The sequence below is a fragment of the Stegodyphus dumicola genome, chromosome 4, assembly GCF_044657685.1.
Source record: "Stegodyphus dumicola isolate Sdum_Otavi_A_Nest chromosome 4, ASM4465768v1".
Lineage (NCBI taxonomy): Eukaryota > Metazoa > Arthropoda > Arachnida > Araneae > Eresidae > Stegodyphus > Stegodyphus dumicola.
In genome coordinates this window covers 158,218,308-158,235,514 of record NC_140771.1, presented here as the reverse complement: position 1 = coordinate 158,235,514, position 17,207 = coordinate 158,218,308, and the positions used below count along the sequence as shown (strand labels likewise).

Sequence of the window (17,207 nt, the reverse complement as noted above, 5' to 3'; positions counted from 1 at the left end):
AATTGTGGTGATGCATCTCGTATCTAAGGTGAAAAACCCTGTTTCAACATATAACAATAGGAGAGGGGTGCTGATAGGTGTCCCAATAGCCATTATTAAGGCGTGATTATAAACAATTTCAAGCTTTTCTTTATTTTGTTGAGAGGTAGACATGAGGAGACAGCTGCATATTCTATTCTTCCTCTTATTGTAGCATTTGCAGTATTAACGAGATCTATTTTTGTCGCACGCCACCTGGGGCTTGCGATGAATTTAAATGCATTCAGCATTCTTTCCAATTTCGGTACTATTTTATTTACATGGACGTTCCAACTCAGTTTACTATCAAACCACATTCCCAAAATTTTAACATGATCTTCCGTGGGGATGCTAACACCATCAAGCTTCAGTAGATTCTCTTCACTACTTTTTGTCCCACCGAAAATGATCAATTTACTTTTCTATGGGGAAATGCATAAGTTCCACTCTTTAGCTTATATATGCACTTTAAACAGCGCACGCTGCAAATTATTGACTACCCTGGGGAACGAGACATCTGCACTGTAGAGGAAAGTGTCGTCCGCATACACGTAGCAGTCGACATCAGGGATAATTTCATAGATATCATGCATGAAGATTGTGAAGAAAATTGGAGACAAAATGCAGCCCTGAGGGACACCGCTGGTAAGCTTATAGTTTCTTGAAAGGACTCCTCTCCACTTACTCTGATTGTTCTCTGTTTCAAGATATTAGCAATCCAGAGGATACTATTCCCTTTAACACCGAATTGCATGATTTTATAGAGCAGGCCATTATGCCAAACTGGATGAAATGCAGCTTTGAGAACAAGGGCCACCAGCCGAACAATTTTCCTTTGCTTCCTGTGGTGCAGGATGCTACTGAACAATTTATTAAGCAGGGCCAGGCAACTTCTATTCGGAATAAAGCCGTAATGCATATTTGAGAGCCTTTTACTTTGCTGGATCCTCGGACGTAATCTATTGAGAATCATCCTTTCCATCACTTTGGCAAGAATTTGCGTTAAAGAAATTGGTCTGTAACTGGAAACCAGCGCACTGTCGTCCCCAGGTTTCAAAAAAGGAATAACAATAGCTTCTTTCCAATTATCAGGGATCAGACCCGAATTCCATGAATTGTTGCAGGCCTCAAGGAGCGCTTGCTTGCAATTATCAGATAAAACTGTAATAGCATACCTTGTGAGGTCATTTTGTCTCAGAGCAGAGTTTCTGAAACTCCTGATAGCTTTATCGAGTTCTGAACCTGAGAAGGAGTTATTAATACAGCTATTCTCTTCGTTACTAAAGTCCAGGGGGATGAATTTTTGAATAGTGAATCTTGAATAATACTTAGCAAACACTACGCTTTGCTCTTCTGCAGACCAGGTGTGGCCGTCCTGGTACTTTAAGATATTGTTCGAGAACTGGATCTGACATTTTTTATTTAGGATATTTTTAGCTATCCTAAATAAATTGCCATCCTTTTTGGTATGACTACAAATTTTTTCCCAATATAGCCTCCTCTTGATTTTGATGACCCTCTTAAGGTGAGCGTTCCATTTCTTGTAAGAGATCCAGTAACCTCTTGAAAGATGAGCTTTAGCGAGTCTAAGGCATTTCCTTTTCTGGACAAGAATGAAGTTACATTCTGCGTCCCACCACGGACTGTTTTTGCATTGAATCGCAATTTTTTTTAGGTTCTCTTTTTTCGTGGCGCTCAAGATGCGGTTGATATTTTCCAGGTTTCTTTCTTCTGGGTACAAAGCCCTGATTCTGTAACTGCTTTCTGTAGCGAACTTCTTCCAGTCACAGTGAGTAATTATTCTCTGATTGCCAGCAGCAGAGGCATTGTTATCACTTATGAGCCTAATTTTTATAGGGTAGTAGTCATTGCTAAAGAGATCAGGAGAAACTTCCCATTTCAATTGACCATAAAGCTCGGCTGAGCACAAAGTGATGTCAATGCAGGATTCGATTCCTCCGGGACTTACATGGGTGGGCTTCCCAATGTTTAAAATGCAAAGGTTGTTGTTGTTACACCACTCCAAAAGCACTCTATCCCGCTATCCCCTGCTGACAGCCTGCTTGACCCCCATGCCAGGTTGTGAGAGTTGAAGTCTCCTATAATAATAAACTTGCTGGGCAACTTTATCCCACTCTTTCACACTGAACTGGCCATTAGGAAGGTAGACGTTGATCACTGAAATATCGAAACTATTTGCTCGAAGGTCAACTCTCATAATTTCTCCTCTCGCTATATCATAACTGCTATCTTCTATAAATAAGCTTGCCCATTGTTTCTTGATGGCAATCATTGGTCCCCTGCCTTGGTAAGAGCTTAATCTATCTTTGCGAAAAATAACTTTATCAGGTAAGAAAAAATCGTTTAAGTTAGAAAGCCAAGTCTCCTGGATAATTAAAACATCACAGAAAAATTCTTCCCTGCTAATGATAAAGTTTCTTTTGTTAGAGATGCTTCTTGCATTCTATGAACAAACGTTGGTCCCATCGAACTAGATGAGAAAAGGAAGCGAAGAGAGCAGGAAAAAAAAACCCACTCATATTTTATGAATAAAGTCACAGTTTCTAACCTTGGCCAGACTTTTTTGGTTTTGACAAATCATGCTTGCTTTGAATACAGGTGTAGCTTTGCGGTATCTTAACTTTAAATTAATAAACCTAAGAATACATCACTGCGAGTGGACTGTAAAATTTAACCTTTATTCGGCGGTTTGAACTTTCGAACACAACACAGCACAAAGTAAAACGACAGAGTTACAATTAGCGGTTTTTAAGAATGCAAGAACAAAATGCGAACTACGCATACAATCTGCGCATTGCGAAATAATATCTAACAGACAGGCAGAGAGCTCTGGTGGCTGAAACATTCCGCCCGGCGTTGAAACATCGTTTCAAAATAAATAGCTTTTACAAAATGAAATTATCATAACAATATTAAATTATGCAAAAATGTATCATCAAAATATTCACAAGAAAACATAATATGTAATTATGCAATGAAACTAAATTGTTCTCAAAACAGATGCACAGAAGCCTTGATACAATTCAGGAACTTATATAGCTAAAGCAAAGTACAAAGTTATAATGCTTTAGGAAAAAAACTTAATCATTGATAGGCAAAACACTAAGTTTGTGAATTGGCCTTTTGAAAACTCCGTTAGCGGTTTTGATCTTCACGATACGCACAATATTATCTGAGCTAGGAAAAAGTTCCTGGTTTTCCTCTTCGAGACACAAAGCGCTTTAAAGCGGCAATAAATGATTCTGATGTAAGATTACCTACTAATTCAATATGTATAGCTCTTGTAGTAAAACACACGAATACACAAATGTAGCATTTCATTGGTTTTACTCCTCGACCTTGCCTGGGCTTCACTTGAAATGGCCCGGCGTAGTCAATTCCAACTTTGGAGAAAACCTTTGAGGGAACGACTCTAGACGATGGTAAATCAGACATTATCTGGGTAGATGTTTTAGCTCTTACACGATGACATTTCACACATTTCCAAATCTGTTGTCTTACAACTGACCTAGCGTGGATTATCCAATATTCTCTTCTAATTACTGATACCAATAGCAGGGGGCTTGCATGAAGATGGAATATATGAAAATGATTCACTATAATCTGTGTTATGTGATGTTTCTTGGGCAACAAAATAGGATGTTTTCTGTCCTGCGCGATGTTGGATTTGTTGGATTGTCTTAATCTTCCTCCAACGCGTATAAGTCCATTCTTATCGATAAACGGGTTCAAAGAAAGGATCTTACTATTTGAGTTTAACGGTTGATTCTTTTTCAGAAGATTATATTCATTAAAAAACTCATCCATTTGAACTACTCTAACAATTGCATTTCTAGCGTATTGCAATTCTTCGGTTTTAAGGTAACCCTTAAGTCTTGTTGCGGTAGATTTAGCTGAATTATTCGCAAACCGAAAACACCATGCGATGATTCTTTTAAGTTTCAAAAATGATGAAACTTCATTAAGGACTGGAATTTGCGAAGCGACTGTTCCAATTGAACAAGAAATATTTTTCCGTTGTTCCCTTAAAGACTCTTCTGAAAATGGTAAGTTGATAGAGAACGGAATATTATTTGAATTAAGCCACTGAGGACCTGTCCACCACAAGTCATGAGTAGAAAGCTCTGAAGGCAAAAAACCTCTTGATGCGCAATCAGCTGGATTCTCCTTTCCTTTTATGTGATTCCAATGCGATGAAGGTAAGACTGATTGAATTCCTGAAACGCGGTTGGCTACGAAGGTTTGCCAGCGTGTTGGTTCTGATTGTATCCAGGACAAAACTATCATTGAATCACTCCATGCGTAAATACTGTCAACATGAATTTGCAATGAATTCTGCACAGCTTGAATCAAATGCACTAATAGAACTGCAGAGCAGAGTTCTAAACGAGGAATAGAGATTACTTTCAGGGGAGCTACGCGAGTTTTTGATGTTAGTAGCTGCACCGAAATTGAAGAATGATTTGAAGACTTTAAATAAATCACTGCGGCGTAAGCTTTCTCTGATGCGTCACAGAAACAATGAAGTTCTACATTTGTAGATTTGGGCAATAATACTCTCCTAGGAATATGAATGCATTCAAGATTTGCGATATCTTCACAATAGATTTTCCATCTTTGATTGATTTCATCTGGCAAGGGATCATCCCACGAGATTTGTAATTTCCATATGTCTTAAAGCAAGATTTTTGCTGCAACTATAAAAGGTGCTAACCAACCAAGTGGATCAAAGATTTTCGAAATAGAAGATAAAATTATTCTTTTAGTAGAACACTCTCTGTTTTCGAGATTTCCAAAGTGACAAGTAAACTCGTCTTGCGTTGGATACCACTCCAAACCCAATAATTTTATTGATTTAGTATCAACTACTGTACATGAAGAATTTGAGTTCCGAGCACTCAAAGCAGTTTCCAAAATCGAGCGATCATTAGTACACCATTTATGCAATTGAAAGCCACCTTTTTGTAAAAGTTCTTTCAGTTGTGAAATTAACTCTACTGCGTCTTCTACTGTGTCTGAACCAAATAGGACATCATCAATATAACAATTGTGTAATATTATTTCAGCTTCCTTTGGGAATTTAGTGCCTTCGTCAATTGTTAGTTGTTTGAGTACGCGAGTAGCCAGGTATGAAGCGGAAGTAGTGCCGTACGTAACTGTGCACAACCTGTAAGTTTTAATCGGCTTCGATGGATCATCTCTCCAAAATATTTTTTGGTAATCGCGATCTTCATCATGAATTTGAACTTGTCGATACATTTTCAATAAGTCGCTAGTAATGGCTATGGGATAGCATCTAAACCTCAAAAGAATAGTAAATAAGTCGTCTTGTACTTTGGGACCATTCATTAGCGTGTCATTAAGCGATATCCCTGATGTAGTTTTGGCACTAGCATTGAAAACGACGCGTAATTTTGTGGTAAGACTGGATTCTTTTAGCACGTGATGATGAGGTATATAATAATGAAAATTTACTTTATCTGGATTATCATCGGATAATTCTTCCATGTGTCCAAGTGATAAATATTCGGACATGAAGTCTTTGTACTGTTGATATACTTCAGGAGTTTTTATTAATTTTTGTTCCAGACTAAGAAAGTTTCGAAAGGCTGATGGTCTGGAATTACCTAACTCATTTCTTTTAGGCTTGAATGGCAGTTTTACTGAGTAACGACCCTTTTCACTACGCACATGATTTTCCACGAAATGATTTTCACACAATCTTTCCTCTTTAGTTAAAGGTTTCGATGTGGGAATTTGTTCCAAATCCCAAAATGATTTAACTAATTCCTCCGTGTTTACGTTTAGCGTATTGACTGAAACCTGCTTACGGTTTGGGAATTCAAAATGTGTAGTTCCAGCAATTATCCATCCTAACTTAGAACAACATGCAAATGGAAGATTTTTGCCCCTTTTAATTACCTCGCCATTTATTAAAGTAAGGAATACATTAACTCCAAGTAAAATATCAATTTCTCCCGATTCATGAAATGTAGGATCTGCTAAAGTTAAATCTTGGAAATTTTCATATAAATTCAAAGGTAAAGTTACACTTGGAATGTTTCCTGTAATTTTGTCTATTATGTAAGCGGATGTTGAAATTCTGTAATTAGTATTAAAATGAGGTGTAAACAACAAGTCAACTTCTCCAGTAGTAGTTGTATTGAAAGTACCTAAGCATGACACTAATATCTTCGAATCCTTTATGCTCAATCCTAAATTGATAGCTGTTTTCCGACGAATGAATGATTTTTCACTACCTGAATCTAGTAAACATCTACAATTTATGAATTCCTGGTTTGAGTTTTGAACCTTAATTAAAGCAGTACACAAAAGTACATGACTACATTTACCATTAGCATGAGCTCCAAAATGTTTATTTTCATAGTTGTTTGCACAAACAGTTGGAGAAACCTCACTCAAGTTGTTTTCTGGTTTAATTTGCGATTTCGGAACAAACACTTGTGCTTCCGGTGAAGGGAATCTAGATGCATTTTTTGGTTTGAAATTATTTTCTAAATGCAAAATGCTATGATGATGCTTAAAACAATGCTTGCATGTGTTTGCACTCTTACACATTTTAACTTTATGGACATTAGACAAGCAATTAAAACAAAGTTTATTAGTCTTAACAAACTCTATTCGTTTTTGCACTGGTAAATTTAAAAAATTAGAACACCTGTATAAAAAATGATCTTCTTTACAAAATAAGCAGGTAGAATTAGAAATCAGAGAAGTAACCCTATTATACACTGGTTTATCTGATTTATGCGTTTTACTAACTAAAGGTTTACTGTTCTGTAATGTTCTAGCGTAATTCTTCAAAAATTCTATCAAGTCATTCAACTTTGGTATTTCATCTTTTTTTAATTGACGCTCCCACCACAACTTTGTCGAAACGTCAAGTTTTTGCAAAATAATATACAACAACAAAGTATCACTAAAATTATCTATCCTTTGATCTAATATTTCCAATGAGCGAGTTATTTCGTTTATGTTATCTACTAAACTTAATATCGAGGATGCAGATTCCTTTTGTATTTGTGAAACGTTAAGAATTCTTTTAATAAAAGCAAATATCTGTTCTCTCTTATTAGAAAATCTCCCTTCTAGTAAATTCCAAGCAATACTGAAATTTTGATCAGCTATGGGAATTGACTGAATAATGCGATAAGCATCATTTTTCAAAGAACTCTTTAAATATTGTAATTTTTGAGCTCCAGAAAGATTTGAATTGTTGCGAACACTAGCGATAAATAAATCTTTAAATGTTATCCATTCAGTTAAATTTCCGCTAAATGTGGGTAAAGATAATTTTGGTAACTTTAAACTTTCAGAGATTGATTCAGGTACGACAGGTTTGTCGCCATTTGCATTTACTACCTTGTAAATCTTTAACTTACGAATAATTTTTAAGTGAACCTCCTCAATTTTCTCTAAAATCGACTGTTCTTCGTCAACGAAAGTGTCTATTTTTTCATCATCACAACTTGTATAAATTTCTCTAAATAGAGATTTAAAATCTTCCTTAAAAATTTTACATTTTTCTAAGATTAATTCAGCTTCAGCATTATCTAAGTTATCATAATTTATTCTCTCAATGAATTTAGTTAACTGTGTTTTCAAAATTTTCTTTCGCTTTTTTTCTATATCTGACATTTTGAAAATATTCTAAATTCTCGATTTTACTAATACTTTAAACACAACAATAGTAGCAATAAGGAAATCTCAAATGCAATTAAAATGCGTTAGCTATTTCACTCACCTCGAACATTGTATCCATTCCGTAAGTCTTGAGAATTCTAAACCGAAATTTCATTATCAACTCCATTACGGACACGGAGAATTCTTATTCACAAGCGCGGGTTTTTCTCGAAGCTCCGGCGTATAACGACCAAATAATGTAGCTTTGCGGTATCTTAACTTTAAATTAATAAACCTAAGAATACATCACTGCGAGTGGACTGTAAAATTTAACCTTTATTCGGCGGTTTGAACTTTCGAACACAACACAGCACAAAGTAAAACGACAGAGTTACAATTAGCGGTTTTTAAGAATGCAAGAACAAAATGCGAACTACGCATACAATCTGCGCATTGCGAAATAATATCTAACAGACAGGCAGAGAGCTCTGGTGGCTGAAACAACAGGCTTCCCTTCTTATAGACTCGGATTTAGAATGGGGCTTCTTGCCCTTGCTTTTTACTAGTTCTATTTCCGTAATATGCTTATCCAAGCCTGGATCACTGTCGGATTCAAGAGCTCTTTTCTCAATATGCTTATCCCTAGTGCATTCTGATATCTCACTCAACTTTGTATCGAGCTTCTCTTGCAACTTGTTAAACATGCTTTCATACTTTTGATCCAACCCTGCTAAGATTCTTTCGAAAGAATCAGCCTGCTGTTTTAAAGCACTTTCAAAAGATCCTTGCAATGCAGCTATTATTGGAGTTATTACTTTCAGGAAATCTTCTTTTGCAGGAATTGACACCTGAGTTCCTGCCACCTTCGCATAAGAATTTTTATTTGCTACAGCCTGCCTTGCTTCTACTATGGGAACATGATGGTCAGCACTATGTTTAAGAATGTTGCCCTCTTCGATGTATTTGGGGCAATTCTTCGAGGATGCTTCATTTGAGTTACTGCACAATGCACACTTGATCTGCACACTCTGGCACTGTGGCCTGGTATTATTTTCGCTACATTTTCTACATCTTACTAATCCTCTACAGCTTTTAATCCCGTGACCAAACCTCAGACATTGAGGACGTTGCCTTGAATTATCATAGACCCTTGTAATCCTATGTCTTGTCAGCCATACGTTTACATGTTCTGGCAAGTGATGTCCTACAATAGTGACAAGTACTCTTTCCGAGGGTTTCTTGTTACTGTCTGGGCTTTTAACCATGAATCTTCTTAAATTTAATACTTCGATATCGTTATTATGATTCAGCTCATTAGCTAGCTCCGAGAGCTCGACTTCTACTGGAATAGCCGACAGAAGAAATTTGCTTGTCAGTTCAGTCATGACAAGCATCGGGGAAACCTTTACGTTATGCAATTCAGATATGTTTAATATTTGCCACTCGCATTCAGCCACTGAGGTATTTATCAGAAGCCTTCCATACCTTATCATTTTAATGAAGTCAATATTTTTAACTAAAGCCACTTTGCTGGATATTTCATCTTTTAAAGTTTTAGGATTGTTTACGTTAATAATTTTCTCTATACCTTTAAGAAAAACAGTGTAATTTCTTACGCCTTTCTCATGACAAATTTTTAATAGACGTTCGAACGATAAGGGCGGTTTATACAGAAAGTCCGGGCTAGACCCGTTCACAGAGTTCCACTCCATTATTCTTCATTATAATTTGTGTCTGAGCGCAAAATAAAATGGAAAATTCTCCTACCTGTATGCTTTTCAGCAAACACCAAACCAGGAAAACAAAATAATCTGTTTTTAACTTTACTTAAAGCGCAAACAAATCACTACAATAGAGGAAGAAACCCGTACTTTAACTGCAGTGGCTAATCGAACCGACTGTGCGAATAGCTAACAGGCTATTCACACCACCTACGTTCGCGCATGCTCAAAATCAACCCAGGTATCAGCATTTTACGCCAATTTCCGTAAGGCAGGTGGTAGTGAGAGCGAATGTTGTTAATAGTTCACCAGCAAGAGAATAATTTGTACGTAATAATTATCAGTTACAATGAGGTCAATCTATATACATGATAATGTTCAGGAAATGATTAGATAAAATAGGGATTTAATGATGGTTCTAATTGCAAGCGAGGATGAGTAATTGGTTAAAAAATCGTTAGTGTACTGACAAAAAGGCTACAGAAATTACTTAAATTCTATTTAACAGAGGAATTTTTATGCAAACTTAGACCCCATTCTTATAGCATAGGACTGTCAGAATTTATTATTCAATAAGAAAACTTGCTGAAAATGATAATATTCTTATATATTCATCACTTTTTCAGTATCCACACAGGTTTATAGGTTAAAATGCCATATTTCAAAATCAAAGTTATTTATGAAATAAAACCTTACAAAATCTGATAAATCATTTGTGTGTGCAAATGTTTAAATCTAAATGTCTTTAAATCTAAACATTAAACTATTTCTGTCTTTAAAATTACATCCCATTATTTATTTCAATTTAATTGATTAATGTGTTTGTACTAATATTTCAAAGTTCTTTGAAGCACTTTTTGTGTCCTGAAAATGCCAAGTATTTCCATAAAAAAAAAATAAGCAGGCATACAGAATAATTCATTTAATAGTTGATATAATCGCTTTTAACTTATTTCATTTCTAAATTTTCCACACAGAAATCCTCTGTCTAATTTTTAGTATCTTTTATCGGACGACATTTTTCAAAGAGGAATGAATTAAAAGTCTTGACTGCGCAAAACACACCTTTAAAGCTAAATGTATTCTAAGAAGTACAAAAAATGTAAACAAGATTTTGTCCCCCCCCCAAATCAGACATTTAAACTGAAAAGGATAAACATTGCAAACATAAAAATCTGCTCTTTTTTATACATACTTTAATAAAAGAAAATGTGCTCCTTCTTTTTATAAGAAAAGGAACCCATTTTCCTTTCTAAACTTTTTAAAGTCGCCAACGCTTAAAAAATGGTAAACTACGCCAAGGTAGAAATCTGCCTTTTTTTAAAAAAAATGATTCACTGCAGCAGTTCGCGTATGTAGAATCCGTTCCTTTCGATGGGGTTCAATTGACGAATCTGACAACTCAATGCGCATGCGTGGTTAATGTTGGTGCGATTAGCTTCCGGTGGTGCGAATAGCATCGGCCTGCTTTAACATGTAGCGCTTCGCCGAAGTAAACAAATGAGAGTCGAAGAATTCACCACACAGCTTCGTGTCCTTCAACTGACCAGCATATAAAAAAAATCCACCTCAATCAAGTTCTATCGTGGGAAGACTTCGTCAAAAAGAGAATGATTACGCCAAACAAAAGATAAGTCAAAATTATTCTATTTAAATTTATTTTAAAATCTAGTGCGAAGTTGGTTGAAAATACACTGCTCGTCATTGAAAATGCAACACCAAGAAGGAGTGGTCAGAAATTTATGCAAATTTTAATGTAGACGCACGTCACTGAGTTATGCAAATGATGTGAAATGCGTAGCTCTCTGACGCACGTGAAGTAAGATATAAGGGAAGGAACGTGCAGAATGGGCAGTATTCGTGTCGTTATTTCTGCCAGGCGAATTATCGAAGAAAGTTGGTTTTTGTCCCGGAGGATACGTGTAATAGGAGAGAATGCCAGGCCGCTGTCAACGAAGGCACTTCCAGCAGATAGACGATTTTACGAGGGGTGTGGCGATCGGACTGAAAAGGGCGAGGGCAGGTTAGTCCTTACGTCAAATCGCAGCTGATATCCACATGGATGCGAGTACGGTGCATCGGCTATACCGAACATGGTTGGAACAAGAAAATGTGGGAAGGAGGAGGGGTGCAGGTGCAGCCAGAATGACGTCAGCACGCGTGGATTGACGCATCCGCCGATAAGCTGTGGCGGTCCCGCAAGTCACTTGTACCGCGATTCTGCAGCACGTGCAAGATACCTTGGATATTCCCGTGTCGACCAGAATCATTTCCTGTCGGTCGCTTGAACATGGCCTGCACTCACGGCATAAGAAGACTACTATTGACCCCACAGCATAGAAGCCAACTTTTAGAATGGTGCTGGACTGGAGCGATGTGGATGACAAAATGGCGAAACGTCGTGTTTTCAGATGAGTCACGCTTCTGTTTATCCAGTGACAGTCGCCAAATACTTGTGTAGCATCGACGTGGAGACAGATCTAATCCGACAGTAACTGTGCAACGCCCCACCGCGCGACAACGTGGCATAATGGTTTGGGGCGCTATTGCCTACGATTCCAGGTCAGCTCTAGTTCATATTCAGGGCACTATGACGGCCCAACGATACTTGGATAATGTACTACGGCCGGTGGCAATCCCTTGCCTTCAGGGGCTGCCTAATGCAATTTTTCAAACGACACAGTTCTCGCATCAGCCAACAGGCTCTGCAAGGTATACAGATACTTCCCTGGCCACCGTACTCTCCTGACCTGTGACCAATTGAACATGTGTGGGATGTGATTGGATGCCGTTTGCAGACTCCGCCCCTGCCTTGTTCAGAAGACGAACTGTGGCAAATGGTTGAATGGGAATCGAGAGCCATCCCTCAGGACACCATCCGCACTCTTATTGACTCTATGCCTAGACGTGTTTCTTCGTGCATCGCTGTCCACGGTGGTTCTACATCCTACTGAGCCGACACCGTTCTCGCTCTGTATTCTGACTATCATTTTGAAATAAAGATTACTTATTACTGCTTGCTGTATCTGTCTTTTTTCCAAATTTCATGACTTTCTGACCACTTCTTGGTGTTGCATTTTCAGTGTCGAGCAGTGTATTTATGTCCGTTTAGCCTCGGGAAGAGGAACTGAAGGCGTAAGATTTGCTTGTTGAAGGTTGGCCATGGAGTTTGCTTTCCCTTATGTAAGGTTTCTGCTAAGAGTGCCAGGTCTGCTGCACTGGAAGACATCACCTCCATGATATTGAGTGTGGCTGCCCTTGAGCTTTGGAGATTGCAGTGTAAAATTTGGTTGTTGAACCGCTTCTGCTATAATTTTTCTCTGTTACTGAGTAGACTCCCTGGCCAAGCTCATTATCGCCAGTTCTTGTCTGTAGCATGGACATTTCAATGCGCTTGCTGGATGTTGTTTGTCAAAGGTGCTACCTGTCTTCTCGTTCGTGAGGCTTCAGTTTGACCCATGTGGTAGTAATTGAGTCGCACTTTTCTATCGCGTGTCCTTTGCCACACTTGGAGCAGGCTCTTTCCGATTTACAGTAACGTCTGTAGTGCCAAAATTCTTGGCAGTTGTAGCACCGTCTCTATTTTTTGAAATTGCAGGCGCAAAGTCCAATATAGATTTTCTTTTGTAATAACTGTTGGGCCTGTTCCCTTGCAACACCCACTAGCCAATGGCAGTGTTATCCTCCTTTGGGTAGGAACGAATAAAGAATATAAACTCCTTCGTGTTACTTGGGAACAAGTTGGAGAATGCCTCTGTGATATCTGTAGCTGTACTGTCTTGTGGCACTTACTAATAGTATGCCTAGGCTGTCTGGGCACTCTTACACTTAATGAGTTTTCTAATTCCGAAATTGCACTAATGGTATTCCTGAGTTTGTCTTCCCTCTACTCCTAATGAGTATTTCCTGTGAGCACGTAGACCTTACTTGGATGACTTTAATCCCCGCTTTATAAGGCTTAATGCTACCGACTAGCTTCTTTTTGTTGCCAATGGGATTACGAGGGTGTTGTGTATTTTGAGCTATTTCTAAGCAACTAAATGATCAACTCAGATGTTTATTGACAACAACTTATGAAATATGAGAAAGCAATCAAAGAGAAAAGGTCAGAATTGTAAATCATAAAGGAATCATGTTCCACTATGAGAATGCAAGGACTTGGACGATGTTAATCCCCACTTTGTAAGGCTTAATGCTACTGACTAGCTGCTTTTTGTTGCCAATGGGATTACGATGGTGTTGTGTATTTTGAGCTTTTTCTAAGCAACTAAATGATCAACTCGGATGTTTATTGCCAACAACTTATGAAATATGAGAAAACAATCAAAGAGAAAAGGTCAGAATTGGTAAATCATAAAGGAATCATGTTCCATTATGAGAATGCAAGGACTCACAGATTTTTAGCAACGTACAGGAAATTATTGGAGCTTGGTTGGGAAGTGACGTTGCATCCCTCATGTAAGCCTTATCTTGCACCATCGGATTATAATTTATTTTGAAGTTAACAAAACTTCTTCAATGGTAAAAATTTCAGTAATAGTGATGTGACCTCAAATAGTACTTGGTCGAGTTTTTTGCTGATGAAAATAAGAAGTTCTGTGAGTGTGGAATCATGAAGTTTCCAGAAAAATGGCAAAAGCTCAACAACAACAAAAAATATTTCACTGATTAAACTGCATTTTTTATACAGAAAAAAATTTAGTTTTATTTTACAGTAAAAACCTAAATAACTTTCTTGCCAACCCGATGCAATCTTGAACAGTTGATGAAAATATGTAATAACTTATCATTAAGAAGCTGTTTTTTATTACTTGAGTTTCTTTTCAGAATTTCAACTATTATTACTCTTTGTTTCCACTTTAAAAACCATTAATAAGCAATATTTCTTTTTTATAAAATATGTAATTTTTTACAGGAAGAAAAGAACATAATTCCTGATGATCCAGCAAGTGATCCAAATTTCAGAGAACCAGACGTAGACAATATGAGAGCTCAAAAGAAAAAGGTAACGGGAAAAAATGTTAATATAATTAAGAAAGAAGACTTGCTTCACATTATTTCGTTAATATATAATTTTTTTAAGATTATATTTCAGTTTTATACAGTTTTAGATGTTTTTGATTTGTTTGTGTGGTTATATTTGCATGTGTAAGTTAACATGTTGAAAGTAGCTGAATTAGATAATATTTACTTAAATGATTTCCTCATTCATAACAAAGATTAGAAATCACAAAATTGTGCAGATAAATTGCAAATGAAGTGCAGAAATAATTTAAGAAAAAATGCAAATCAATTTAATACAGTCAGAAGTCTTTAATCCGGACGTCCATAATCCGGACCTCAAAGCAACAAACTTTCTGTGCATGCGCATATGTGTTTATGCATGCGCATAATACGTTTACACATGCACGTTTAATGTGTAACGGACGGTATAGGCTAAGCTAAAATTATCTAATTATCTATTTCAGTTAATGTTGCGTTGTTCCTTAATCTTCTAATTGGATCCGGCTTATTACTTTTTGCAGACTGTTATAAGAGCAGTTTTGCAGAGCAATTTTATAAAAGTAAGCTTGAACTTTCGATTATGTAAAAAATAATTTCTTATTCTGGAGCTGCCAAAGGATCTACAAAGCGGAAGCATATTTCGATGTCCATCAAACAAAAAGTGGAATTACTGTCATATCAAAATTAAAGTTTAAATTTTTGATTACACAAAAAAAGAGTTCCTAATTCTGGAGCTGCAGCAAAATCTCTAAAATGAAAGCATGTTTTGGTATCAGTCAAGCAGAAATTAGAATTGCTGCAAAAAATGGATAAATGCGTAATTTCCGCGCATAATTTTGAAATGGATACAATATCTCAAAATTATGTGCGGAGTATGGCATTGGAACTGAACAAGAGCGTTCCTCCCCTCCCCCCCCAAAGAAAGAAAAGAGAACTTCTTTAAGTTTGTGCATATTCTAACATCCCACTCACCCTGAATAACAGCATTTTTTTTTTTTTTTTTTCCTGCTAAAAGTGACAATCATGACAAAGTGAAGGCTGAATGGCTGAGACAGGATTGCAGCAAGGCCATGCCATTGATTGGTCCATTGCTAATGACTGAAGCCAAATATTTCATAGGAAAAAGGCTTGAAAACTGAATGCATATGCTTTACAGATTAGGTAACCAAATTTAAAAACTGCCATGAAATTTTAAATTTCAGGGGAAATAGCTCCATCTGATGCTGAAGCAGCTGCAAATGCATTCATTGAATTCATTAATAGCAAAATGTTACCTCCAGAGCAAATTTATAAATTAAATATTTATAAACAATATTTCTTTTGTGGTAATATGTGCTTCGAGAGCGTTGGTGCAGAAAAACCTGCAACTGGTGTCAAAGATTCCGAAGTGAGACAAACAATTTTGGGCTGTAAAAATGCTGCAATAATGCACAAATTAAACTGTTTGTAACTGGCAAAAGCCCACCAGCAGCCAAGCGGTAAAGTTGCTGAACCCTGGTAGTTCGGTCCGAGGTTCGAATCCCACGAACGGGCTGGCTGCATGGGCGTTTTTGTGGTTTTCCCCATGTGTAACGTGTATACGAGCCAGTTTCCCTTAGAAAGTCCTCCCTCCTCTTAGGCAGATAGCCCTTGTGTGCTTTGCCATCATTAAATACACCACCACCACCATGTAACCGGCAAAAATGTATGATTTCAGGCGTTTAAAGGAGTAAAGATTTCTCTTGTCATCTAGAACTTAAATCGTGCCAGAACCCGTCTCCGTTACTTCTTAGTTTCGGGGATAAATCATAATTCTAGCCGGAGTGCACAGGAGCTCTAAATAAGTATGATCGGGCACTTCTTTCATGCCAGAAATACAACCTCGAAAATTTTATTTTTAATAATTAAAAATAAAAAAAAAAATCTGAAAGCTTTCAGATTTTGTATTACTCCCAAAAGGGTTTTTTTTTTAGAGACACATACATGTTTCGAGAGCATTTAGGCTAGTATTACAACATTGTGCTAAAAATATTTAAAAACAGCATATCTTTGGAATTTCGATTCGATCACGCACTGGAGATAAAAAATGTTTTATTCTCTACAGCGTTGCCACAGCTCAATTTAGAATTGTTGCATGTTTTAATTAAAAATTCATTATAGTTTTATAAAATATGAAATAGATAATAAAACGAATTCCAAATTCGGGCTTCCAAGTACCCATGTTCGAGTGGAGGACTATGTTACTCAAAATTTGATGACTCTAAGCACCACTGTTTTTTCACAATGCAAGAAACCTACATATACTAATGTAGATTCTTCATTATTTAGTTTGTTTAAATATAATATTGGGTGGCAACAATTTAAAAAGTGATTCAGACATTTAAAGTGATTCAACGCAAAATGCTGTTTTGAGACTAATAGCCCATTTGGGCAAATTACATTAAAAGTCGCTTATTTTAATTTAAATTATTTAATTACTTTAATTTTTAAACATTTTAATAATTAATCATTAGCCGAAAGATAATAATTTCGTTTTGGTATTTTGCGTCAAAAACTTTAAAAGTTTGAATCACTTTTCAAATTGTTGCTACCAAATATTATCGCCGTGTATTATATTTGAAGAAATTAAATAATGAAGAATCTGCATAAATGTGTGTACGTTTCTTGCATTGTGATAAAACGATGGTACCTAGAGCCATCAAATTTTGAATACCGTACGTCTCCACCTGAATATGGGCATCTCAAAGCCCAAATTTGGAATCTGGGATTTGTTTTATTATCTATTTCATATTTTTAAAGCAGTTATGAGATTTTGATTAA

The 17,207-nt window shown here is 36.7% G+C and overlaps 1 protein-coding gene across 9 annotated transcripts in view; it reads left to right on the top strand.

Moving 5' to 3' along the window:
- Positions 1–17,207, top strand: part of LOC118179562 (cytoplasmic dynein 2 light intermediate chain 1) — a 116,409-nt gene that overhangs the window by 90,354 nt on the left and 8,848 nt on the right. For all 9 annotated transcript variants that reach the window (XM_085815659.1, XM_085815653.1, XM_085815660.1 and 6 more), the window contains exon 13: positions 14,320–14,409. In XM_085815659.1, coding sequence (XP_085671785.1) covers positions 14,320–14,409 — 90 coding nt within the window. The remainder of the gene's footprint in view (positions 1–14,319; positions 14,410–17,207) is intronic.